This window comes from Schistocerca piceifrons, chromosome 7, assembly GCF_021461385.2.
Source record: "Schistocerca piceifrons isolate TAMUIC-IGC-003096 chromosome 7, iqSchPice1.1, whole genome shotgun sequence".
Lineage (NCBI taxonomy): Eukaryota > Metazoa > Arthropoda > Insecta > Orthoptera > Acrididae > Schistocerca > Schistocerca piceifrons.
This window is the reverse complement of record NC_060144.1, coordinates 115,931,408-115,958,391: the sequence shown is the minus strand read 5'-3', so window position 1 is coordinate 115,958,391 and position 26,984 is coordinate 115,931,408. Positions and strand designations below refer to the sequence as shown.

Here is a 26,984-nt window from a genome sequence, read left to right as displayed (position 1 = left end):
TTTCTCAAGCCCAGCCGGTGCGCGTGACAGCGTGTCCGCAACAATGTTCTCCTTGCCGGGAATGTAGACTATTGTAAAGTGGAATTCTTGCAGAAACAATGCCCAACGTTTTAACCTGTCATGATTTAATTTTGAAGACATAAGAAATTGTAATGCACGATGATCACTGTATACTTTTACGTGCTTACCAGAAAGAAAGAAACGGAATTTGTTAAATGCCCAAACGATAGCTAAAGCTTCTAATTCAGTAATGGAATAATTTTTTTCAGATTTTGTTAGCACTCGGCTAGCAAAAGCAATGGTTTTCTGAACAGTAATGTCATCTTCTATGGCTTCTTGAAATAAATGGGCACCAAGACCGACTTCGGAAGAATCCGTGCTAAGGCAGAAATCTTGTGACAGATCTGGATGAGCTAGTATTGGCGCGTTAAGTAACGCTTCTTTCAATGAACTGAATTCCAACTGTGCTTGCTCGTCCCAGTTCCAAATAGTATTTTTTCCAGTGAGAGAACAAAGTTTTGGTGTAACTAGAATTTGCATATTCAGAAAACGACGGTAAAAATTTACGAGACCTAGAAAACTGCGGACTTGTTTTTTTGTGGATGGAACTGGAATGGCTCTGATTGCTTCTAACTTTTCAGGATCCGGCTGAATGCCTTCAGAAGAAATAATATGTCCCAAAAACCTCACCTTTGACCTACCGAATTCAGACTTTTCCAAGTTAACTGTAATTCCAGATTCTGCAAAAATACGTAACAAACTGTTGAGGATGCGATTATGTAGTTCCCATGAAGCTTCTGCTATTAGAATATCGTCCACATATAAGGTGATGTGACGTTTTAAGAACTCAGGTAATATGGAATTTAGCCCGCGAATGAATGCTGCTGAAGAAATGTTCAAACCAAAGGGAAGTTTCCGAAACTGATAACAAACGCCGAAACAAAGGAAAGCTGTGTATTTTCTACATTCTGGATGAAGTTCGATCTGATAAAAGCTGGATCTGAGATCAATGGAAGACAACACTTTTACACCATTAAAATTTTGAAGAAGTTCTTCCAACGTTTGCGGCCTGTCTGTTTCAGGAATAATGATCGTATTGATTTGTCTCGAATCTAAGACAAGCCTGATCGATCCATTTTTCTTCTCAACAACATGTAATGGATTGTTGTATGAGCTTACTGCAGGCTCAATAATGCCCTCGTCGAGCATAGATTGTATTTCTGTTCTAACACGGTCCCTATAATGTGCTGGAATTACATATGGTCTAACACAAAATTTAGTATGCTCACGAACACGAAATTGGTATTGAAATCCCTTGATTGTTCCTGTTTTGTGAGTAAAAACTGTGGAATGTGCTTGTAAAATCTCAAAAAGGTCCTGCCTATCAGTGTCATTACAATTCTCAATTGTTTGAATTTTTTCTGAATTAACTTATTAGTGTCAAATGCGCCGTCGATATCATCCCTGTCAGTACTTGCAGAATGATTGTTAGCGTCAAGTTCCGTCGAAAATTCCGAACTGTTGTCTAACAGGAGGTAAAGCCGATTAATTTCTTCGTCATGGTTTGAGAGCCAATCTTCAAATTTCAAAGCTACTGACTTACCTTCTTTTTCTAAAGTTATTTCAGCATTGTGAAAGTTTAAGATTGCTTTGTATTCATTCAAAAAGTCTACTCCCAGTATAATTTCCGTCGACAATAATGGAACAATAAGAATGTTCATAGAGAAGCTGTGGCTTTGACAAAAGAATTCTAAGTTGGTTTGTTGGCGTACATCTACACTTTTTCCAAAGATTGCACCTTGTAATTTAATCTTACGTAACGGAAGTGTGGGGCAATCGTTCGATTTGTTGCATTTGCTAAAGGCTGTTTCACTGATTACTGAAATGGGACTGCCAGAGTCAAGTACTGCCGTAAATTTTACGTCATTTACTGTAATGCAAATCACAGGATATGCAACGTTGTTATGTTTTACGTCGTATTCTTGGAGTAAGATGTCCCTAATATCTTCCATTTTTACGTAATTACTAGCTACGGCAGCTGCGTCGTTAGTGTCATAAGAACGTTTTGTGGCTGCCAGTGGTGTGAGTCATTGCCTATTGTCTCTTTGTTGGCGCACGTCGTTATTGGGATTTGGAGACCTAACTTCTACAAATTCACCGTGACGAGAGGGCCCTGCCCTGTTTAAGTCCCGCCAGTTCTGATGCAATTCAGGTCTGTCGTTACGATCACATCGTCTGTCGTCATGTCGGTAGTTCCTGTAGTTTCTTTCTTGTCGGTTAAGTGGTGGAGAATTTCTCCCTGAATCGTAACTGCGCGCTGGACCGTTGCGTCTAAAGTTATTCTGTCTCCCGTAATAATAATTATTTTGGTTCCCATATTGTCTGTTTCTCTGATTGTCTCTGTGATAGTCACTACCGCGGAGAGGTGATCTTTCCCTGTAATTATTACTACTCTGCCAACGGTTGTCGTACAGGTGGTGTCTGTTTTGGTCACGATATGTGTTGTGAGAATAGCTTTGTCGTGTCCAGTTATTATTTCTTTCATCGCGGAATTGCGACGGATGTGATCTGTAATTGTTGTGCTCCTGCGTTCCGCGATTGTCAGTGTCAATTTCCGGTTCTTGTAACAGTCCCTGAAATGCTTCGATATCGTCTTTGCAACGTCCTGCCAAAATAATATGTCGTAAATGTTCAGGCAGTTTGATTAAGCAAATGCGGATGAGTTCTGAGGGGCTGTATGGGTTTGAAAGATACTGATTCTTATGCAACATGTCTTCAAAATATTTCACAAGACTGGAAAATTCAGATTGTTCGAAACGTTTCATCATTATGATGCTATGTTTTACTTGATCTTGTGTGGCTTGAGACCAATATGCTGAGAGGAAGGCATGGTAAAACTCTCCTTCACTGTGGCAATCGTGAATTACTGATCGCATTCTTACAGCTGGTTCATTCTCCAAGTAGCCACACATAAATTCTAATCTGTGTTCTAACGACCAGTTGGGAGGAAAACAATGCGAGAATTGATGAAGCCATGCTTGTGGATGAATGTCGTTGCCAGAATTCTTAAATGTTTTGAATTTACGTGTAGTAATGAACAGCTTATAGTCAAAATCATCATGTCGGCGAGTCGCATATCGGTCACTGTTAGGTCGTGTCGGCCGTTCCATCTCAAAATTCGGTGCACATTCCCAATTTCTTTCATAACTTCCGAAATGCCCTGTGTTATTATTTTGTGGCTGTTCCGTATTTCTGTGTCCCTCTTCCCGTATTGGGGCGCGAGTATCCTCTGAAATACGTAATTCTTGTATTACCTGTGTCAGCTGATCTTGTACTTCTCGGATTTCTCTTTTGTACTGTGTATCGATTTGATTTTGATTCTGTTTGAATTTTCTAATTTGTTCATACTCTTCTGTGTCAGTGAAGGCTACAGGTCTTGTGTCATTCAGATCATCATCTACCTTTGTAGATAAGTTAGTGACCTTATCCGAAAGTTCGGCTACTTTCTCCGATAGTGAACACATTTCCTCAGAGTGTTTTTCTGAACCAAGTTTCAGAGTGTCCATTTGTGTTGAAATCGTATCTACTGTGTCCTTTAAGTTTTCTTGAGTTTTTGCAAGTTGCGTAACCGAATCGGTAGATGCAACTGAGTCAATTTTAGCTTGCAAGGTGTTGTGATTTTCATGAACAATGGTTTGCAGTTCTTTTATGGCTGCTTCGTGATTCTGTAATACATTTTCATGCCGCGAAAAAATGGGTTGAAAATGCTCACAAATTTGTGTTTTTATGTCATTACAGACTTTTTGACATTTCGATTCAATGTTATGTAACTCACTAGTTAAATCTTCACGTGTTTGTTCAAGTGTGGTGTCTAACTTTTGAAGATTTTGTCCCATTGCGTCTAACTGTTGCTGTGTTTGTCTCTGGTGTTGTTCCATTGTGTCTAACTTTTGAAGATTTTGTTCCACTGTGTCTAACTTTTGCTGTGTTTGTCTCTGATTTTGTTCCATTGTGTCTAACTTTTCAAGCTTTTGTCCTATTTGTTGCATTAATTGTAATAACAATGCACTGGTGTCTGAAACATGTTCCTCAGTGCTTTTCGGCAGTGAATTTGCACCGGCAACATTCACATTTTGACAAGGGGAAAATGTGTCCTGACTCATTTGAGAAAACGGTGAGAACCCAAAACCTGAGTCTGCAGTATTTGCAATATTGTGTTCTGTCATTCCCGATTCCTGAGGCGAGCTGTTGCCGACCAATCGATCGATAACGCTTCCCAGTTCACTACCTGTTTCACTGTCTACACCATTGTTTGCCGCCCGCTCCATTTCCCTATGCGCAATTACCAAATTACTACTTTGAACATTAGTTAATTCATTACCCAGTGGTGCTGGCAAGCTACGCTCGTCGTCACTATCATTTCTCAATTTACTTTGGAGCCTAGTATTACGTTTTTCACACGCCATAATTGTCACAATATTTCACACGATAACACAAAAAAGTACAATTTGAAGTGCAAAAATAGGAGAACACATTAACATAGCACTGAAAATAATATCTAGTTAATTGCAAGCGTAGCTGCGAAATACTTGGTGCAAATCTATATGCATGCCACAACTGTTTTACTGTACAACAATGAAAGGCAACAACTACAAAGGGGATTCTCTCTACAATTACGCGCTAGCAATAAACAAAAGCTACACTAAATACACAAACTACAAGAAAAAATCAGAAGATTCCAGTGAGGTATCCTAGGCTAAGGGTCGACATATGAAACGTCCCCTTAGAACAATTCTACAAGACTGTGCTTAAACTGACACACAATGTTTTTAGCGCAACGCAATCTGACTTTCAAAAAATACCTACGAAAGAATGGGCCCTGACTAACATTAACCTATACCTTTCACAAATCACTTACCTCACAAAAATCTTCGCTACTCAAGCTACTGCAATACAGCGAGCGCCACTACTGCCAGCTAAATAAAAGATTCAAACTGTGGAAGGCACTAACTACTGATAGGGATAGTTAGCAAATGAAAGATATTAGTAGAGAACAAACAATGTATTTACCTTGATATCATCATATATAAATATAGCAGTTCATGACAAATTACAAACCTCCGCCATCTCTCTCCCCACATCCACCACTGCTGGCGGCTCACCTCCAACTGCGCAACGCTACGCGCTGTTCACAGCCAGCTGCCTAACACTACAATGGCGAGTATTACAACAATGCAAAGCAGCCACAGACTGCACACAGCACAGCCAGTGATTTTCATATTGAGCGCTACGTAACGTTGCCAATAAGAAAATATAAACAGCCTACTTACATAGAGAAAACATAAACAGCCTACTTACATTGAGAAAACATAAACAGCCTACTTACAACACGTTGACAGCTGCGAACCATCTTCATGCTAGATATCCTCTCCAACGGCAATGTTGTCTTTCAGTGATAAACTGTCCGTGTCTAGGAGCCAGAACCTTGCTACAGTGGTCTGAGACGCGTTATAGTGACCTGGGGTCTAAGGGTAGCGGCTTTGATTAATAATCAAAGTAAGACCTTAGTGCGGGGTTCGAAACTCGTCAAGGATTTGATTAATAATCACCACTGGCAGCCGAAAACTTCCGGCATAAGAAGTCACCCTCATTCTATTAACGATCTTGTCAAAGAGGGTGGAGGAGCAGAGAGAGCTTCACGGTGTTCTCTTGTTCTTGGAGTGGGAAGCTGCCCCTAAAGGCGAAAGAATCAGCAAGATCAACAGCATGAGGATGCAGAAGCCAATGGAAGCCACTTCTTAAAGATGAACAATGTGTATCAACATTGACATGCGGCCTGTAATTGACAAAGTGTCATGACGATCTCTCCATTGGCAAAAAATTCCGGAATAGTCCCTCATTCGGATCTCCGGGAGGGGACTGCCAAGACAAGAGGGAGATGACCACGAGAAAAAGACTGAATAACCAACAAAAGGATAACGTTCTACGAGTCGGGGAGTGGAATTTCAGAAGCTTGAACGTGGTAGGAAAGCTAGAAAATCTTAAAAATGCTCACTCTAGATTTAGTAGGGGTCAGTGAAGTGAAATGAAAGGAGGACAAAGATTTCTGGTCAGATGAGTATAGAGTAGTATCAACAGCAGCGGAAAATGGTATACCGGATGTAGGAGTCGTTGTGAATAGGAAGGTAGGGCATCGATAGGAAACCATCACCGACAACGATAGTTCAGGTATACAAGTTGAAGATGAGGTGATAAAAAAGTATATGAGGATATTGAAAGGGCAATACAGTAGGTAAATGGACATGAGAATCTAACAGTCATCGGGGACTGAAACGCAGTCGTAGGAAAAGGAGTAGAAGAAAAGGTTACAGAGAATATGGGCTTGGGACAAGGAATGAGATAGGAGACAGACTACTTGAGTTCTGTAACAAGTTTCAGCTAGTAATAGCGAATTCCCGGTTCAAGAATCACAAGAGGACGTATCCTTGGAAAATACCGGGTGATACGGGAAGATTTCAGTTGGATTACATCATGGTCAGACAGAGATTTCGAAATCAGATTCTAGATTGTAAGGTGTACCGAGAAGGAGATATACAATCAGATCACAATATAGTAGTGATGAAGAGCAGGCTGAACTTTGAGATATTAGTCAGGAAGAATTAACATGCAAAGAAGTGGGATACGGAAGTACTAAGGAATGGCGAGATACTCTTGAAGTTCTCTAAGGCTATACACTATGAGATCAAAAGTATCCAGACACCTAGCTGAAAATGACCTACAAGTACGTGGCGCCCTCCGTCGGTAATCCTGGAATTCAATAAGGTGTTGGCCCACGCTTAGCCTTGATGACAGCTTCCACTCTCGCAGGCATACGTTCAATCAGATGCTGAAAGGTTTTTTGGGGAACGGCAGCCCAGTCTTCACGGAGCGCTGCACTGAGGAGAGGTATCGATGTCGGTCGATGAGGCACGGCACGGACGTTACAAAACGTCCCTAAGGTGTTCTGTAGGAGTCAGGTCAGGACTCTGTGCAGGCCAGTCCATTACAGGAATGTTACTGTCGGGTAACCACTCCGCCACAGGCTGTGCTTTCTGAACGGGTGCTCGATCGTGTTGGAAGATGTAATCGCCATTCCTGAATTGCTCTTCAACATTGGGAATCAAGAAGGTGCTTAAAACATCAGTGTCGGGCTATGCTATGATAGTGCCACGCAAAACATCAAGGCGTGCAAGCCCCTTCCATGAAAAACACGACCACACCATAACACCACGGCCTCCGAATTTTATTGTTGGCACTACACACTCTGGCAGATGACGTTCACCGGGCATTCAGCGTACCCACACCCTGCCACCGGATCGTCATATTGTGTACCGTGATTCGTCACTCCATACAACGTTTTTCCACTGTTCAACTGTGCAATTTTTACGCTCCTTAAATCAAGCGAGGCGTCGTTTCCCATTTACCGGCATGATGTGTGGCTTATGAGCAGCCGCTCAACCATGAAACGCAAGTTTTCTCAGCTCCCGCCTAACTTTCATAGTAGTTGCAGTGGATCCTTATGCATTTTGGAATTCCTGTATGATGGTCTGGACAGGTGTCTGCCTATTACGCATTACGACCAACTGTCGCCGGTCTCTGTCAGTCAACAGACGAGGTCGGCCTGTACGCTTTTGTGCTGTACGTGTCCCTTCACGTTTCCACTTCATTATCACATCGGAACCAGTGGACCTAGGTATGTTTAGGAGTGTAAAAATCTCGCTTACAGACGTATGACAGAAGTAACACCGAATCACCTGACCACGGTCGAAGTCCGTGAGTTCGGGGGAGCGCCCCATTCTGCCCTCTCAAGATATCTAATGAGTACTGAGATCGCTGATATAGAGCAGGTGGCAGCACAATGCACCTAATATGAGGAAGTACGTTTTTGGGGGTTTCTGGATACTTTTTATCATGTAGTGTGATGCAGCTTTAAGCAACGGCTCATTCAGCAGTTCAGTTCAACAGCAATGGACATCTCTAAAAATGGCCATCATAAAAGTTGGGAAGAAGGTAACTGCGAACAAACCATGGCTAACACAATAAATACTTCAATTGATCGATGAGAGAAGAAAGTACGAGTACGAAAACGTTCAGGAAATTCAGGAATACAGAAGTACAAGTCGCTGAAGAATGAAATAAACAGGAAGTGCAGGGAAGCTAAGACGAAATGGCTGCATGAAAAATCCGAAGAAATCGAAATAGAAATGATTGTTGAAAGGACTGACTTAGCATATAGAAAAGTCAAAACAACCTTTGGGGAAATTAAAAGTAAAGGTGGTAACTTAAGGGTGCATCGGGAATTCCACTGTTAAATCCAAGAGCGAGAGCTGATAGGTGGAGAGAGTACATTGAGGGCCTCTATGAAGAAGGAGATTTGTCTGATGTGACAGAAGAAGAAGCAGGAGTCGATTTGGAAGAGTTAGGGGGGTCAGTACTAGAATCAAGCTTTGGCGGAGTTAAGATTAAACAAGGCAGAAAGGATAGAAAACATCCCATCAATATTTCTAAAATCATTAGGGGAAGTGCCAATGAAACGACTGTTCATGGCCGTGTGTATAATGTATGAGTCTGGCGACATACCATCTGGTTTTCGGAAAAATATCATGCACACAATTCCGAAGATTGCAAGAGCTGACAAGTGCGAGAATTATCGCACAATCAGCTTAACAGCTCATAAGTTTCGTTTTAGGAAACGTAAAGGCTCCAGAGAGGCAATTCTGTCGTTGCGGTTGATACTGGAAGCAAGGCTAAAGAAAAAACAAGACACGTTCATAGAATTTTTTCGAACTGGGAAAAGCGTTCAGCAATGTAAAATGGTGCATGATGTTCGAAATTCTGAGAGAAATAAGGGTAAGCTATAGGGAAAGATGAATTATGTACAGTATGTACAAGAGCCAAGTGGGAATAATGAAAGTAGACGACCAAGAACGAAGTACCCAGATTAAAAATGGTGTAATACAGGGATGTAATCTTTCGGCCTTACTGCTCAATCTGTACATCGAAGAAGCAGTGATGGAAGTAAAAGAATTAAAATTCAAGGTGAAAGGATATCAATGATACGATTCTCTGATGACGTTGCTATCCTGAATGAAAGTGAAGAAGAATTATATGTTCTGTTGAATGGGATGGTCTAATAAGTACAGAATATGAACTGAGAGTAAATCGAAGAAAGACAAAAAGTAATGAGAAGTAGTAGAAATGAGAACAGTGAGAAAGTTATCATCAGAGTTGATGGTCAGGAAGTAGACGAAGTTAAGGAATTCTGCTACCTAGGTAGTAAAGTAACAAATGACGGACAGACAAGGAAGATATCGAAAGCTGACTAGTACTGGCAAAAAGGGTATTATTGGCCAAGAGAAATTTACTAGTATCAAACATAGATTCCGAGAATGTACGTTTTGAGCAGTGTGTTGTACGGTAGTGGAACATGGACAGTGGGAAAACCGGAACAGAAGAATCGAAGCATTTCAGATTTAGTGATACAGACGAATGTTGAAAATTATGTGGACTGACAAGGTAAGGAATGAAGAGGTTCTGCACAGGAAAAGAATACGTGTATGTGGAAAACACTGACAAGGAGAAGGGAGAAGATAATAGGACATCTGTTAAGACATCAGGGAATGACTTCCATGGTACTAGAGGGAGCTGTAGAGGGAAAAAATTGTAGAGGAAGATAGGGATTGTAATACGTCCAGCAAATAATTGAGGACGTAGGTTTTAACTGCTACACTGAGATGAAGAGGTTGGCACAGGAGAGAAATTCGTGGCGGGCCGCATCAAACCAGTCAGAAGACTGATGACTCAAATGTATATATAGTGAAGTCATGTTGATGTCTTGGCGACCACATTCGCCTGATGTAAATCCAATGGAACGTATCTGGGTCGTTACTGGGTGCCATCATCGCGTTCGCAAATCAGAGGCCCGTTATTTACGCGAATTACATGACCTTTGCTTTGACATCTAACGCCACATACCTCCACAAACCTACCTACAAATTGTCAAATTCTTGACACGTCGAATCAGTGACGTATTTCGTTCCAAATACGGACAAACAAGGTATTAAGCAAGTGGTCATAATGTTTTGACTTATCAGTGTGATTCAGTTATACTCTACAATGCTACAGCCTGCCATTGAGTTTTAAGGGGACCACACCGTGGTTCAGATCGAAAAAAAACTATTTTCAGTTTTCGGCATATTTCGATAGACTAAGGTTTTATTTAAGTACTCTGAAAAGGATTTTGCTGAAAAAAATTTTTTTTTTCAAGCATTTAAAGATCGTTTTCCTACCACGTGTGTTTATGTGCCGCGCCCACTTTTCTGTCACCCACTGTCAACCCACCCAATGTCAACTATAAGCCATATGGAGATGCCATTATTAGTAAAATAGAATGTGTAGACCATGTTCAAAAAAGTTTGGGAACAAGGCTGAGAAAACTAACTGTTGATGTGAGAGGAAAAAAATTATAAGATGGAAAATTGTTGACCGGACAGGGTCTGTTAACTAAAACTAAAATAGAAAACTTGCAGGTATACTATGGGCAGGCAATTAGGAGAAATAAAGAAAATCTGGAGAGATGTTTGGGCCATATTCCTCCATAAGTCCTCTACTGATGATATGCCATATCATGGATTGTGCCCATCAGGAGAAAATTCATGGTGCAAATACAATAGGGCTCAGGCAACTGGAGAATCTTATTATCACCAGCATTCTCTTCCTGCTGCTGTTATTACAGCAATTAAACCTATTTTCAGAGACTTGGCTCATCCTGACCTCCTAAGGAAATGTTTGCATAGGCAGACATAGAACCCAAATGAATGTTTCAACAGCATAATTTGGAACCGCCCTCCTAAAACTGTATTTGTAGGCATGCATACAATGAAACTGGGAGTTCATGATGCTGTTATTACACTCAGTTGTGGTAATATTGGAAAGCGTTGGATACTGAAGAAGCTGGTAATTAATCCTGGTGAAAATATGATCACTGGGCTGTAACACTGCGATAAAATGAGGATAGCCGATGCAGACAGGTCTGCATCTAATATGGCCAAGAAAGCAAGACAAACATCTAGGAAGGTGAAAAAGAATCTGGAAGACCTGCTAGAGGCCAAAGAAGGGCCATCATATGCAGCACGACAGTTTTAATTAACTGTAATTAACAAATTTCAAAAGTTTTTTCCTTTATGTCAATTTCATGCAAACTAAAATTTTCAGCACATATGTCCCATTATATCAGAAACTATCACAGATAAATGAATGAAATTTTCAGAGACTTTGCATAACATAAAAAGCCACCTCTCGTACTACATTCATTAATATTCCCCCATTAGGAAGTTAACAAAAAAATATTTTCTGCAGAAAAAACTTAATATTTTTTGTTAGTAAATTTAAAAAAGTATTTCTTAAAAACTATAAAATGGATAAAGCAGATTTTAATACAATTGACTCTATTAGCATCATGTAACATACAGTAAAAATATTAAGGCCCTGCATCAAATAGTTTTTTCAGAAATGGGTCAAATATTTGTTTAAATTAACATGGGTTAGATAGGCAGTGTGTGGCCCCCTTAAATCAGTGCAATAGAAATGTGATATCGCTTGTCACCATTAAGGGGCTCACGTGCCATTCAACTCATACATTTTTAGGTTTGGCTTGTTTTCCGGGCATTGCTTCTGCGAATACCAATTATAATTATTTTAGAATAATATCTCAGGTGTACCTAACGATACAACAAGTACACTTAGAAATTGAGAAATAGTTTGCAATAGTGTTTGATATATGTGTTTTATGGCTACACCTATGTACATGCTCCCAAGCCAGCGTATGGTGCTTGGCGGAGGGTATCTTGTACCTCTACCAGTAATTTTCTTTCCTGTTCCATTTGCATATGGAGGGAGGGAAAAACGGCTGTTCGTACATCTCCGGACGAGCCCTAGTTTCTCTTATCTTGTCTCTACGGCCCTTACACGAACTGTACACCGCTGGCAGTAGAATCGTCCTGCAGTCAACCGCAAATGTTGATTTTATAAATTTCATCTCTAGTGTTACGCGAAAAGACTGACGTCTTTCCTCCTACTACTTAATCGAGGAGCACGCCGCTGAACTGATTCGGTGTCTTCCTTTAATCGGATCTGGTGGGGGCCCCAAATGCTCGATCAGTACTCAAGGATGCCTCGCACTATTATTCTATACGCAGTCTCTTTTATGGATGATCAGTGACTCCTTATAGCGGCTCCAACACCGTGGCAAGGAGATGCTCTTATGGCGGGTATCTGGATACATTGGGATGCAGGGAAACGACATACCCGAGAAAGGAGCCAAAGAAGCATGTCGGGATGGCGTTGTATGTCGATGTGTCTTCCGTTTGCGTGCCGTCATTTCACTGCCTTACGGACGAATCATACGTCAGTGAGAAACAGGTTGGAGGTGACGGAAAACAACCTACGGTAACTCAAGTAGACGACACAGCCATGATGGACTCCATGCCAACTTCACCGATGGAAGAAAGTGCTGCTCACAGGCTATACATAGGATATATCTCTTTAACAAACGATTTCATCCACCAGCAGGAGGATCCACCACAGTATGAAGTGTGCCACTTTCGGTTCAGCATATTTCCGCTATTTGTGTCTTATATGCTAACATCAGGGCAGCCCTCTGTTTGGCTAGAGACCTGCCCGCCACCCTGGACGAAACGACATCAGCGTTAAATGGGCTCTGAAATTTTGTGAACTGTCGGACCTCATCCCTAAAGTGATTTGGCAGGGGCGCGGACGCAAGTACATATAAACTACTCAGCATGTGGGGACAAACTTGGTCGACCTACACCACCCTACTAAAATGGATGCTGACTTTTCGTCCCCGGGCGGTGATGGCCATGATGTCGAGTGTCCGACATCCAAAAGCATCATCATCATCATCATCATTTGTACACGATCTACACTTTCCTAAAATTCTGCCAATAAATCGAAGTCGTCCATTCGCCTTCCTTGGTACCTTCCTTGCGTGCTCGTTCCATTTCATACCACTCTGCAACGTTACGCCTAAATATTTAAATGATGTGACTGTGTCAAGCAGCAGACCACTAATACTGTATTCTAGTATTACAGGACTTCCTGCTCATCTGCATTCACTTAGTTTTTGTTACTGGTCCGATAGAAAAGACCTTATTGTGGGTAGGCTAAATAAAACAATAAATAAAAAAAGAAGGCGACGGGCAAATTACTCCAAAATTCTAATTCGGTTTTCATATTACATTGTAATCAATCTCACGAAGACTAGAAGGAAAAGGAAGATTAGGGCTTAGCGTCCCGTCGGCGAAGTTGTCATTGTAGATGAAACACAAGCTCGGTTTCGCAACGGATACGGACGAAAAGGGGCCGTGTGCTTTTCGAAGGAACAATCCTGGAATTCAACGCGAATGAGTTAGGCAAATAATGAAGTACCTACAATATTTAATCAAAATATCCACAAAACCCTCTGTAGCACTCTTTATAATGGCCAGTGTTAGAAAGGAAAACAGCACCAAATTGTATTTGTGTTGAAGGGACTAAGGCGTTTCACTGCGTACATCTTGGAATTACGCTAGAAACTGAAAGACTGAGTGGCATCATATTTAACTAAAGAATGGAGACATTCGTGCTTAACAAGTAATGTACATAGGAAAGGTTTTGTAGACGGTGGTACGGGAATGAAGAAAAGGCAGTGGACTACTTTAACAGTCCACTGAGTTAGTTAATTTATAGTGAACAGTGAATTAGATATTTCACGTCTAAAGTCAGTGAATATCCTGCATTTATTGTGCAGTAGGTCCATTTCACATTTTACAGCTGTTCACAGCGGCACATCTACAATTTCTGCTGCTACGAGTGAAAAATACATCAAAACCATCTCGCCATCTTGCATGCAACTGCTCGATGTCATCAGCGTGTTCCACTAGAGGCAGTTGCGTAAAGACGGCCTTTCACCTGATGGTAACGACGATGTTGTTGATGACAGTATAACCATCGAAGCGTGTAGTGTACAAAATAACTAACACGCTTATGAACGACTCAGATGCCCTTATACATTAATTTGTTACAAAGAACTCATTACAGTTCAGAAACGCTAAAAACATTCATAATAATATTCCCACAGGAAACAGTGACATTACTTAATAATAATTTCTACTCATACGTGATAGAATTATGAAATGGCAAAAAATCGTCTGTTGCGTACTGACGTAAACTGAATGATAAATATTGTATCACAACTGCCAACTTAGTTTATTTAATATATTTCTTCACACAGCTATTGGCGGTAATTTCTTCGCCTAGTCACTGCGAGAGAACTGTGTAGCACACGAGGAAAACAGTTTAAAGTACAAGAAATAACGTTGGTGATTCTGTTAATCGTTACAGACGGTTCAGTCTCTTACATGTGAATGTCCAACTGTTGACACACAACATTGTTCTGATTACAAACCAAGGCCCATGTATTAGCCGACGAAACAACGTATACTCCTCAGTTATTTAACAGTGGACCTGGAACGTCATTATGTCCGCATTTCTCATCCTTTTCATCTTTCACTGTGACATCTGAAAGTGGAGACAGCAGGAAAGAGATCGCCACGAGTATGTTTCTCTGAACTACAAGGTGTACAACTTTGCTTCCACCGTTTTTTCCCAACATTTGAGGCTTTAATGAAACAAATTGGTTAGACATGTATCATTCAAAGTATTTTCCACGGCTGGCCTCCACTTTCTCCCATCTTTCGGGCAGTGAACGAATTCCGCGTCGAAAAAATTGTTCATCTTTTGAAGCGATCCGCGAATCAATCCAATTTGTGACTCCTTCATGAGATCGAAAGTGTTGGTCAGCCAAGCCATGCGCCATTGATCTAAACAGGTGATAGAGGGATCAATGTCTGGACAACACGGTGCGTGGGGTAGGACTTCCCATTTTAACGTTTCCAAGTACGTTTTGACCTCTTCTGCAACGTCGAGTCGAGCGTTGTCGTGCTGCTAAATCACTTTATCGTGTCTCGCTATATTTCGGCCGTTTGTCTTTTAATGCTCTGCTGAAACGCATTAATTGCGTTCGGTAATGAGCACCTGTGATCGTTTCATTTGATTTTAACACCTCATAGTACACGATGCCGATCTAGTCCCACCAAATGCAGATCATGATCTTGGAGCCGTGAATATTCGGTTTGGCCGTCGACGTGGAAGCATGGGCCTTGATTTTTTGCGTTTAGGGTTATCGTAATGAACCGATTTTTCGTCCCCGGTCACAATTCGATGCAGATATCCCTTCCGTATCTACCTCTGAAGCAACTGTTCACAAACACACAAACACCGTTCAATGTCTCTTGGTTTCAGCTCGCACGGGACCCAAGTTCCTTGTTTCTGAATCATGTCCATAGCCTTGAGACGTTTTGAAATGGCTTGCTGTGTCACTAATCGTGCCAATTATTCTTGAGTTTGACGCGAGTCTTCATTCAGCAATGTCTCCAATTCTGCATCTTCGAAAACATTCTGTCTTCCACCATTATGCCGGTCTACGACGTTAAAATCACCGTTCTTGAATCGTTGAAACCACTCACGACACGTTATTTCACTAATAGCGTCCTTAGCGTACGTACTTGGGAGCATTCGATGATACTCAGCCTCTGTTTTCTTCACATTGAAACAAAGCAGTAAGACCTGCCGCAAATGACGACAATTAGGTTCGTAAACTCACATTTTCAATCAAGAACAATTTTATGATGCAAACACAAATCGACTAATGTTTGAATGAGGTTATGTTGACGAAGGTCCAAGCTAACTGCCTGATGTCTGCGATCTATTTCTTTCTATCGCTACTTACCGTTGTCGCCACCTATCAGCAAATGGCGGAAGCAAAGTTGTGCACCTTGTATAACAAAAACCTAACATAATCAGATAAGGATAATTATTATACGAAAATCATAGTTAAACGATAACGTTTTTGTCGTATATTCCTAAATTCCTCTCTTAGTTGAGGTTCCTGGAACTTTCTAAGTATGCTTTCGCAGAATATCTGCAAGAGACTGCCATTTCAGGTATTTTTGAGTTTACGTAACACTCTCGTGAATCAAACAGATCTGATGATTACTTTGGATTAGATTAGATTAGACTGGGAATACCTTTTGTTCCAAAGGTCTATAGCGAGGAGATCCTCAAGAATGTGAGTCTTAAAGCTTGTATATACAATAATTATTTACAAAGAAAACGAGATATGCTAATATACCTTCTGTTATACATGATGAAACTACAGCTGCGGACATAATTGTGGGTTCATTGATTGCGCTGGGAAACTGCTGATCAGAACCACAAGTTTATGAAACATTAGTTCATTTTATTACAAGAATGATTAAAACATGTACCTAATTTTATACAGTCCATCGTCATAGGACTGTGTAGAATATTTACAACTGTCTTTGACCAGTAAAGCATCGCTTGGTGTACGCAGTTACAAACCCTTCTGTTGAAGTACAGATTCAACGTTTACAAAAGTACAGTTCCATCTGAGACTCGAATAGCACTAGGGTCCTAACTAGATGATGTGGACTGCTTGATTGGAGATGTACAACTGGGGACAGCAAGTCCATGTTCGGATCTACAGTGTATATCAAAAAGAATTATCCGATTTGGCAATAGTTTATTTCTGAAACTAATACTGTTTTTCGGTGAACGGGAAACTCAAAAAGTTTTTTTCATACCTTTTCATAGGTGTTCAATATGCCCCCCTTGAGATGCACGACATATGCCAATCCGGTAATCAAATTGTTCCCACATTGCAGCGAGCATGTCATGAATTACAGCTTCCACAGCTGTTCACTTGCGATGTCTCAGTTCATTCACTGTTGCTGGTATCAGAGGCTTTTATAATCCCCCACAAGAAGTAATCACATACAGTCAGGTCCGGTGACCTTGGAAGCCACTAAAGTAAGGCTGAATCATTTGGTCTTGTGCGACCGATCCATTGTTCAGTAATCCTTTGATTTAAAGATTCCGGCACTTCCAGATGCAAGTGTGGCGGTGCCGTATCCCGTCGGTAAATGAAGTCGTTCGAATCTGTCTGCTACTGTGGGAAAAGAACGTTCTCAAGCATATCGACAAAGAGCTTGCAGTAGCTGAATTTTGTATGGTTTCATGTGTATACGTCGACGCAACATACCAGACGGACATCGGGGGCATGTCGAACTGTCGAGCTCCACAGCGAACGGAATTCTTCAAATGTTCAAATGTGTGTGAAATCTTATGGGACTTAACTGATAAGGTCATCAGTCCCTATGCTTACTCACTACTTAACCTAAATTATCCTAAGGACAAACACACACACCCATGCCCGAGTGAGGACTCGAACCTCCGCCGGGACCGAACGGAATTCTGCGGAATCCTTGTGAAACTATGGCAGATGCGTTCGACGTCTGTGTCAGACACTCGGGGAGGGCCCGGCGATTTGCCTTTACCCAAACTGCCTGTTTCTTGCGATTGTTCATGCCATTGCCTAATGCTCTGTGCTGTAGGAGGATCCTCACCATACCTGGTACGAAAGTCACGCTGAACAGTTATTACTGACCCGCACTCGCGCAAAACGTAGAAATGTAGAACACAAGACGCTTTCTGTTGTCACGGCGCCATCTTTACTAGAACTGAAAAGGGCGCACGCTGCTGCTACCTAGCGGGAACCACGTAAAATTCGAGAGTCTGCTCTTTCCAACAGTACGTTGTTCACGTACATGTCTCAAATACCATAACAGTTATGATTTTTTTTTTAAATCGGATGATTCTTTTTGATACACCCTGTATATTGACCTCCATGCTGCTGTGCTGAGAAAAGGGGCTTCCGCGGTGGCCGAGCGGTTCTAGGCGCTTCAGCCCGGAACCGCGCGACTGCTACGGTTGCAGGTTCGAATCCTGCCTCGGGCATGGATGTGTGTGATGTCCTTAGGTTAGTTCGGTTTAACTAGTTCTAAGTTCTAGGGGACTGATGACCTGAGATGTTAAGTCCCATAGCGCTCAGAGCCCTTTTTCTTAGAAAAGGGGCGTGCCTTCTTCAGCCTCTCCCATACGTCGTTGCGCATGGCAGCGACACATCGCTGATGTCTGTGGTATCGAAGCATGTTGCTAACTTTGGCGTGCCCCAGCGATCTTTGGGCGACACCACACCTTCCACAGATCCAGAGTGAAATTTTTAACATATTTTCATCCAAACGGCAATAGCAAACTTGTGACAATACATGTCATGTGGAAGAAAAAAATAGCTCTCAGCACTATGGGACTCAACTGCTGTGGTCATCAGTCCCCTAGAACTTAGAACTAGTTAAACCTAACTAACCTAAGGACATCACACACACCCATGCCCGAGGCAGGATTCGAACCTGCGACCGTAGCAGCAGCGCGGCTCCGGACTGGAGCGCCTAGAACCGCACGGCCACCGCAGCCGGCCATGTGGAAGAAACTAAGGTGGGTAAGATGACTCTTAGGTTATTGTGGCCATGCATAATGGAAGAGAAAGTCAGAGTACAAAACTTATTTATTTTTATCACACTACGACACTGAGGGCGTACGGAAGTCTGATTTTATGTAGCACTCACATGATTTGCTGTTATTAATAATCTGTACACAACAGTTTGCTCTGCTAAGGAATTCGTCAACATGGTAGAAGGAGCTGTCAACCAGTAAATCTTTAATGCTCCTCTTAAACGGCACCTTATTAGTAGTTAATCTTTTTAGGACTGCTAGCAAGTTACCGAAAACATGTGATCATGAACCACGAACACCTTTCTTGAACAAAATAAGTAATTTTAAAGCTTCGGGAAGATTATTCTTTTTATTAGTTATGATTCCGTGAACTAAGCCTAACATAAGACCATCGAACGGAGTGGTTTATAAGCAACCCTCATATCTCTGACACTTCATTGTAATGGACCCTTTAGCCTAAATAACATATCTAGAGGTGTTCCTCTGCTTAAAATATTTCATTGTTTGTTGCTACGTCGATAGTTTTGGTAATGTAGAATATTTGCTTTTATAATTGCACCTAATCTTCATCTCGTTCAAAATGGCTCTGAGCACTACGGGACTTAACTTCTGAGGTCATCAGTCCCCTAGAACTTAGAACTACTTAAGCCTAACTAACCTAAGGACATCACACACATCCATGCCCGAGGCAGGATTCGAACCTGCGACCGTAGTGGTCGCGCGGTTCCAGACTGTAGCGCCTTCATCTCGTCCAATGATCCGTGAAATTAAACTTGCAGAGAGAGCCATCGAAAGAGAGTGCCTTCAAATGTTTCTCAGACACATATCTATCAAGCGAGGTTCAGGCTATGTGAAGAAACTACTTTTGTTTAGGAAGAACCAGTTCCAAACGTGACTGACAAGACGTTAAATTCTAACCTGCATTTTATCTTTCCAAACCGCTGTCCCATTTTGTGCCCCACTGCGCTCCTCTTGTCCCAGCTTCCTCACAATTCCAGCGCCACTCAAGAGCTCCTGAACCGACCTTTATTCCTTCAGGGATGTATTTTGATTCTTCTGCTACCAAAAAATATCATTCACATTAAATGCGCAGCTCTTTCCTCTGAATCTTGCTAACTCAAATTTTTGACTACAAAACCATTCCTTTGCGGCCTTGTCAGCTGGTTATTGGTTATTGTAATGGCTAGAGAATAAAAGTCACTGTGTGGTTAACACTGAAATGCTGTTTTCTGATTTACAGCGAGGAAGGAATGATGATAAACGCTGCTTTTGGCTCGTTCCTGCTTATGTCGCCTGTCTTCTGGGTTTCGTCAATAATGGTGCACTTACTGTGCCTCAACTCTGGGGCTAAGATCGTTGCCTTGCTTAGATTCAACGAACAGCTGTTTCTGAAGGTCCTGCGAGAGTACAACGTAAGTTCCTTTAACATAAGTTTGATTTCTACAAATATGTACATGTGATCGATAGATTTAGAAATAAATCCTGAATTGGAGAGAGAGAGAGCGCCTGGGAATGCGAATGATAGGGCGTGCTACGTGACTTTAATTTCATTGTATCTCGTATCTGTTTCGGAGCGACAGTCGAATGCAGAACAAGAAGACACGTGATGTTAGGCCAATTATCTATTTGCGACACGTGGGCTACTCCAGATGTGAAATCGTACAGTCTTTTGGCTTTCCATGCCCCAGTTTGTCCAGAATGCATCACGAGGATCTCTGTTCCGGGTAACAAGCCGATTATGGAGTGATAATTACAGACGTCACCGTCAACTACCGCTCGATGCAGCTGTAGAGAGACGGGCTACAGAGGAGCAACCTGCTCGCCAGTTCATTGCTGGTGTGCGGAAGCCATATCTTCCGAAAACAACGTCCTCGCTATAGGGGAAGATGCAGACCCCGTCCCCTTACGTCACAGGTGACAGAGGTCAGTGCGGTTACGAGATAACAACGTAATTGGAGGCTCGAAACATGGAAAAACAACTTGTCTGGAAAGTTACCACTGCCGTTGATGAAGCTCGTCTGCGTCAAAAATCACACGACATTTGGTGGGCCTCGAACATCATCCATTCACAGAATTTCTAATACATTGATATCGAAAAGGATGTATTACATAAATTAAATTATGACACGGCAACAATTTACACCAAAAACTAACAACTAAAAGAAATTATTACATACAAAAGGCTGTAGCGGTTGGGAAAAACGTAATAAATGAAAAACAACACTTAAACAACACACAACTATCTCACAAGATTCTTGCGACACGCGCGAACCGAATGATGTTGTAACGTTTTGAATTATGACCAAGTTGTAAAAGTTACGTTTTTCTGTGTTTAAAAGCAGCTGCAAGACGTCCAAAGAACATGAGTACATGAGAAAATACGTAACGATGTTGTCGGCACCAAAGCTGTATCTATAAAACAACCACAGTTCCCAATAGCATAACGCTGACGAATATAAGTTCATTTTTTCATATTTGTTAATAACAGCCGCTTATACAGTTGCAGATGACATGCTGGACGCCGAAGAAAAGGAAACTAAACACGGCAAATATGTCGGAAACAACGGCAACAAATGGAGAAAGCATGCCGTGACCTTAATTAAATAAGGCATAATAAAAGTATTCACGAAATACAACATTTGGAACCAAACAGTAATGTTTATAACGAAGCTAATTTTGCATGTTTTAGAGTAAAAAAAAAACCACTGATGGTAATGTTGATATTGTCACTGAAACTAGCTTGCGAAAGAAAATAAATGAAACAAATGTGTTTTGTGACATAGCGAACCTTTCGCCATTGACTGTACGTTTGTCAAAGATCCACTTTTGCAGTTTCAGTCTTCCGCTCATTTTCAAGTGGATAAAAACTGCAAGCAGTTTAGATACAGATTTAAAGATACCATTAACATAAGACATACATTTCTTGCAATGGAGTTACGAAAATCTTGATTAAAAGAGACAAATAATTAGTTGTGTGCTGTAAACACAGCAATACACATTAGTAAAATGAATAAAATGATGTCAGACTCTAGTGCTCGTGCCAGCCTGGTCATATACACCATCTAAATACAGTATACAATGCGTCATTATGCTACGGGGACGCGTAGTAAATCGCACAAATAAGCGCAACACTCTTCACTAAATTTACTGTTACTTGACAGACAGGATAAGTGCACGTAAAGGAGAATGATCACTGCACATGTCGGTTAACGAATAGTGTACGGTCAAAAACAGGTGGAAAAAAGAGCTCCAGCCAGCATAGGCCATCGCCAAAGACTAGAACGCCGGCCCCTCACGCAGGCGCCATCATACACAACTTCTGCCAGCATAGAGAAACATATTCGTAGGTCCTAATCTTATGGTGATGATAAACCGAGGTCAATTAAACTTTATTATCAGACAAGAAACGCACATACTCATAAACGAGCGAATACCTTCAGCAGCACATAATTGTGAAGACATATGCAATAACAACACATAGGTGCAAAATGTTCTCGTATTACATAGTTATCCGAAATTTGCATAATACCAGGGCAGATCGCCACAGCGCCGACAAACAGTGAAATTACATGCTTGAGTGTTGGATACATAAGCACAACAATGATATTATTAACGGTAAAGAGTTTCATCCAAATACACTACTGGCCATTAAAATTGCTGCACCAAAAAGAAATGTAGATGACAAACGGGTATTCATTGGACAAACATATTATACTAGAACTGACATGTGATTACATTTTTACGCAAATTGGGTGCATAGATCCTGAGAAATCAGTACCCAGAACAACCACCTCTGGCCGTAATAACGGCCTTGATACGCCTGGGCATTGAGTCAAACAGAGCTTGGGTGGCGTGTACAGGTACAGCTGCCCACGCAGCTTCAACGCTATACCACAGTTCATTAAGAGCGTATTGTGATGAGCCAGGTGCTCGGTCACAAATGACAACACGTTTTCAATTGGTGGGAGATCTGGAGAAGGTGCTGGCCAGGGCAGCAGTCGAACATTTTCTGTATCCAGAGAGGTCCGTACAGGACCTGAAACATGCGGTCGTGCATTATCCTCCTGAAATGTAGGGTTTTGCAGGGATGGAATGAAGGGTAGAGACACGGGTCGTAAACATCTGAAATGTAACTTCCATTGGTCAAAGTGCTGTCAATGCGAACAAGAGGTGACCGAGACGTGTAACCAATGGCACCCCATACCATCACGCCGGGTGATACGCCAGTATGGCGATGACGAATACACGCTTCCAATGTGCGTTCACCGCGATGTCACCAAACACGGATGCGACCATCATGATGCTGTAAACAGAACCTGGATTCATCCGAAAAATGAAGTTTTGCCATTCCTGCACCCAGGTTCATCGTCGAGTACACCATCGCAGGTTTTCCTGTCTGTGACGCAGCGTCAAGGGTAACCGCGGCCATGGTCTCGGAGCTGACAGTTCATGCTGCTGCAAACGTCGTCGAACTGTTCGTACAGATGGTTTTGTGTTGCAAACGTCCCCATCTGTTGACTCAGGGATAGAGACATAGCTGCACGATCCATTACAGCCATGCGGATAAGATGCCTGTCATCTCGACTGCTAGTGATACGAGGCCGTTGGGACCCAGCACGGCGTTCTGTATTACCCTCCTGAACCCACCGATCCAATTTCTGCTAACAGTCATTGGATCTCGACCAACGCGAGCAGCAATATCGCGGTACGATAAACCGCAACTGCGACAGGCCACAATCCGACCTTTATCAAAGTCGGAAACGTGATGCTACGCATTTCTCTTCCTTAGACGAGGCATCACTACAATGTTTCACCAAGCAACGCCGGTCAACTGCTGTTTGTGTATGAGAAATCGGTTGGAAACATTCCTCATGTCAGCACGTTGTAGGTGTCGCCACCGGCGCCAGCCTTGTGTGAATGCTGTGAAAAGCTAATCATTTGCATATCACAGCATCTTCTTCCTGTCGGTTAAATTTCGCGTCTGTAGAACTTCATCTTTGTGATGTAGCAATTTAATGGCCAGTAGTGTAACAAGTAAGGCACTTTGTGATAATACAATGAACACGTCAGTTAAAAAGTCAAATAAAATAAAAAAAAATATCTTGACACAAAAGCATAAACAGACAAGCATAAAAAAGCAGCCATACATATTATGGAAAGGAATCTCATTCATTTGAGTACGTGTAAAACACTTCATAATGCTGCAGTGAACACGCCATATAACATCTTACGTATAGGAAGGAGTCTTCAGTATGGGCCACGTCCATGCGTAACGTCGTAAAGAAATGTAAGTACTTTTTACACAATCACCATATCAAACACGGTAAAAGAGCAACATCCTCAATCAAATGTTGTTACTGGAATGTGCAGCAGTGGCGTTGCAAGGAGGTTGGGTGGTGGGAGGCGGGGTGGGGATGGGAGGGTGTGTGTGCAAGGGGGTGGGGGTCTATCATGTGCTGGGTTCCACTTGCAGAGGGGCGCCAATTGGTCTCCAAGACAAACAAGATTTTACGGAAAATATATTATTATCAAATTAAATTGTGTATATTACTATACGTGTTTCTGGAGGGGGCAGGGGGAGTGTCAGTAAAATGTAGTGTCGTACCAGGTTCCCCAGGCCATGAGGAGAGGAGGAGGAGGGGGGGGGGCTGCCAACGTTGTGTTTTGTGTTGTGCCCCGATCCACGTAAGGGGGGGGGGGGGTGTTGGCAGTAGTGTTATCGCGGGTGCCAGTTATGTTCGCTACCCCACTGATGTACTGCAAGCAAGATTTTTATTTCATGTGCTGATATTTCGTCTGTGACATAACGGTAAATTTAGCGAACAGTGTTGCAATCATTTGTGTGTTTTACGTTGTATTCTCGTAACATATTAAAGCATTTTATGCTTTCTTTAGGTAGTGTGTGTGTCTGTGGTTGACACGTACACTAGAGACTCATATGATTTTTATTGCTTTTACTGAGGACTACTTGTTGTTTTCACAGCACGTAAGTGATATATTGTCTCTTTCAATCGATTTTCTCGAACCCTACTGTCAGATATGTATGCAGCATCTTAACAATGCGTTTAACGCTGTGTATGTAATGTTTGCAGTTGTTACTCACTTGAAAACGACCAAATAGTTGACACTGCAATTGGTGGATTTTTAATAAACGTATGATCAGTCATCAAAAATGGTGTCTTTCAGAGAATTTTGCGAGACTGTGAACCCGCAAGAAATACAGGGTGAGTCACATAACGTTACCGCTGGATATATTTCGTAAACCACATCAAATACTGACGAATCGATTCCACAGACCGAACGTGAGGAGAGGGGCTAGTGTAATTTGTATTAACCAACCATAAAAAAATGCACGGAATTATGTTTTTTAACACAAACCTACGTTTTTAAATGGAACCCCGTTAGTTTTGTTAGCGCATCTGAACATATAAACAAATACGTAATCAGTGCAGTTTGTTGCATTGTAAAATGTTAATTACATCCGGAGATATTGTAACCTAAAGTTGACGCTTGAGTACCACTCCTCCGCTGTTCGATCGTGTGTATCGGAGAGCACCGAATTATGTAGGGATCCAAAGGGAACGGTGATGGACCTTAGGTACAGAAGATACTGGAACAGCACATTACGTCCACATGCTAACACCTTTTTATTGGTCTTTTTCACTGACGCACATGTGCATTACCATGAGGGGTGAGATAAACGTACACACGTGGTTTCCGTTTTCAATTACGAAGTGGAATAGAGTGTGTCCCACTGGAAACTCGTCAACGTAGGTGGTACCAGCATGATGGTGCACCTGCACATTCCGCAATTAGCACTAGGCTGACCCTTGACAGAATGTCCGACGGGCGTTTCTTAGGACGTGGAGGACGCATAAATTGGCCAGCCCGTTCTCCTGATCTTACACCTCTGGACTTCTTTCTGTGAGGTACGTTAAAGGAGAATGTGTACCGTGATGTGCCTACGGCCCCAGAGGATATGAAACAACGTATTGTGGCAGCCTGCGGCGACATTACACCAGATGTACTGCGGCGTGTACGACATTCATTACGCCAGAAATTGCAACTGTGTGCAGCAAATGATGGCCACTACATTGATCATCTATTGGCCTGACATGTCGGGACACACTCTATTCCACTCCGTAATTGAAAACGGAAACCACGTGTGTACGTGTACCTCACCCCTCATGGTAATGTACATGTGCGTCAGTGAAAAAGACCAATAAAAAGGTGTTCGCATGTGGACGTAATGTGCTGTTCCAGTCTCTTCTGTACCTAAGGTCCATCACCGTTCCCTTTGGATCCCTACGTAATTCGGTGCTCTCCGATACACACGATCGAACAGCGGAGGAGTGGTACTCAAGCGTCAACTTTAGGTTACAATATCTCCGGATGTAATTAACATTTTACAATGCAACAAACGGCACTGATTACGTATTTGTTTATATGTTCAGATGTGCTAACAAAAATAACGGGGTTCCATTTAAAAAGACGTAGGTTTGTGTTAAAAAACATACTTCCGTGCATTTTTTTATGGTTTGTATTAACCAATTACACTAGCCCCTATCCTCACGTTCGGTCTGTGGAATCGATTCGTCAGTATTTGATGTGGTTTACGAAATATATCCAGCGGTAATCTTAGGTGACTCACCCTGTATAGTTTTTACTTCGTACTAATAGGTAATTATTGTTCACATTTGACTGGATTCGAAACGAGATGTGGTTTGCAATCACTAAAAAAATTTTAAATGGCTCTGAGCACTATGGGACTTAACTTCTGAGGTCATCAGTCCCCTAGAACTTAGAACTACTTAAACCTAACTAACCTAAGGACGTCACACACATCCATGCCGAGGCAGGATTCGAACCTGCGACCGTACCGGTGGCGCGGTTCCAGACGGTAGCGCCTAGAACCGCTCGGCCACTCAGGCCAGCTGCAATCACTAAGGCCAGCCGTTCTTGCACAGAAGTGATTCAGTCCAGGGTTTCCGATGGAGTCGCTGTCTAATGTTGAAGGAAGGCGGAATACCGCCACTAAAAACTTCCTGAGATACTCGTCAGGGAGAGAGCACGGTCGTAATGGAACGGTCGGCAGTATTCCGCATGACGCTAGGAAAGGCGCAGTTTTCTTTTCCAACTGGATGTAACTCGCAGCCTCACTTTCTAGATTGGGCCTACACGTAGTACTTAGTTGCCCAGTTCCTCCTTCGCAAGCGTGTCGCAAGCCTTAGTGTCTCTTCGACCACACCAAAATTCTCTTTTTACCACGAAAAAAAAAACTATGCTTCTTGTCTTAATACACCGAGTAGTTGTTTGTGGTATTCAGATAGACTCGTGTAGATCTTTATATGGTTTAAAAATCGGACCACAGGTAGGTCTTTCGCCATCTCTCACATCCGGAAGATACACTCACCGAAAATGTGATCATGCGCAGCCAGCCGTTAAGGCTCAGTGGT

The 26,984-nt window shown here is 42.1% G+C and overlaps 1 protein-coding gene across 1 annotated transcript in view; it reads left to right on the top strand.

Moving 5' to 3' along the window:
- The first annotated feature begins 19,844 nt into the window (after positions 1 to 19,844).
- The window catches only part of LOC124805489 (luciferin 4-monooxygenase-like), a 33,468-nt gene continuing 26,328 nt past the window's right edge, over positions 19,845 to 26,984 (top strand). The window contains exon 1 of the mRNA XM_047266053.1: positions 19,845 to 19,940. Within this exon, the coding sequence (XP_047122009.1) occupies positions 19,845 to 19,940 (96 nt within the window). The remainder of the gene's footprint in view (positions 19,941 to 26,984) is intronic.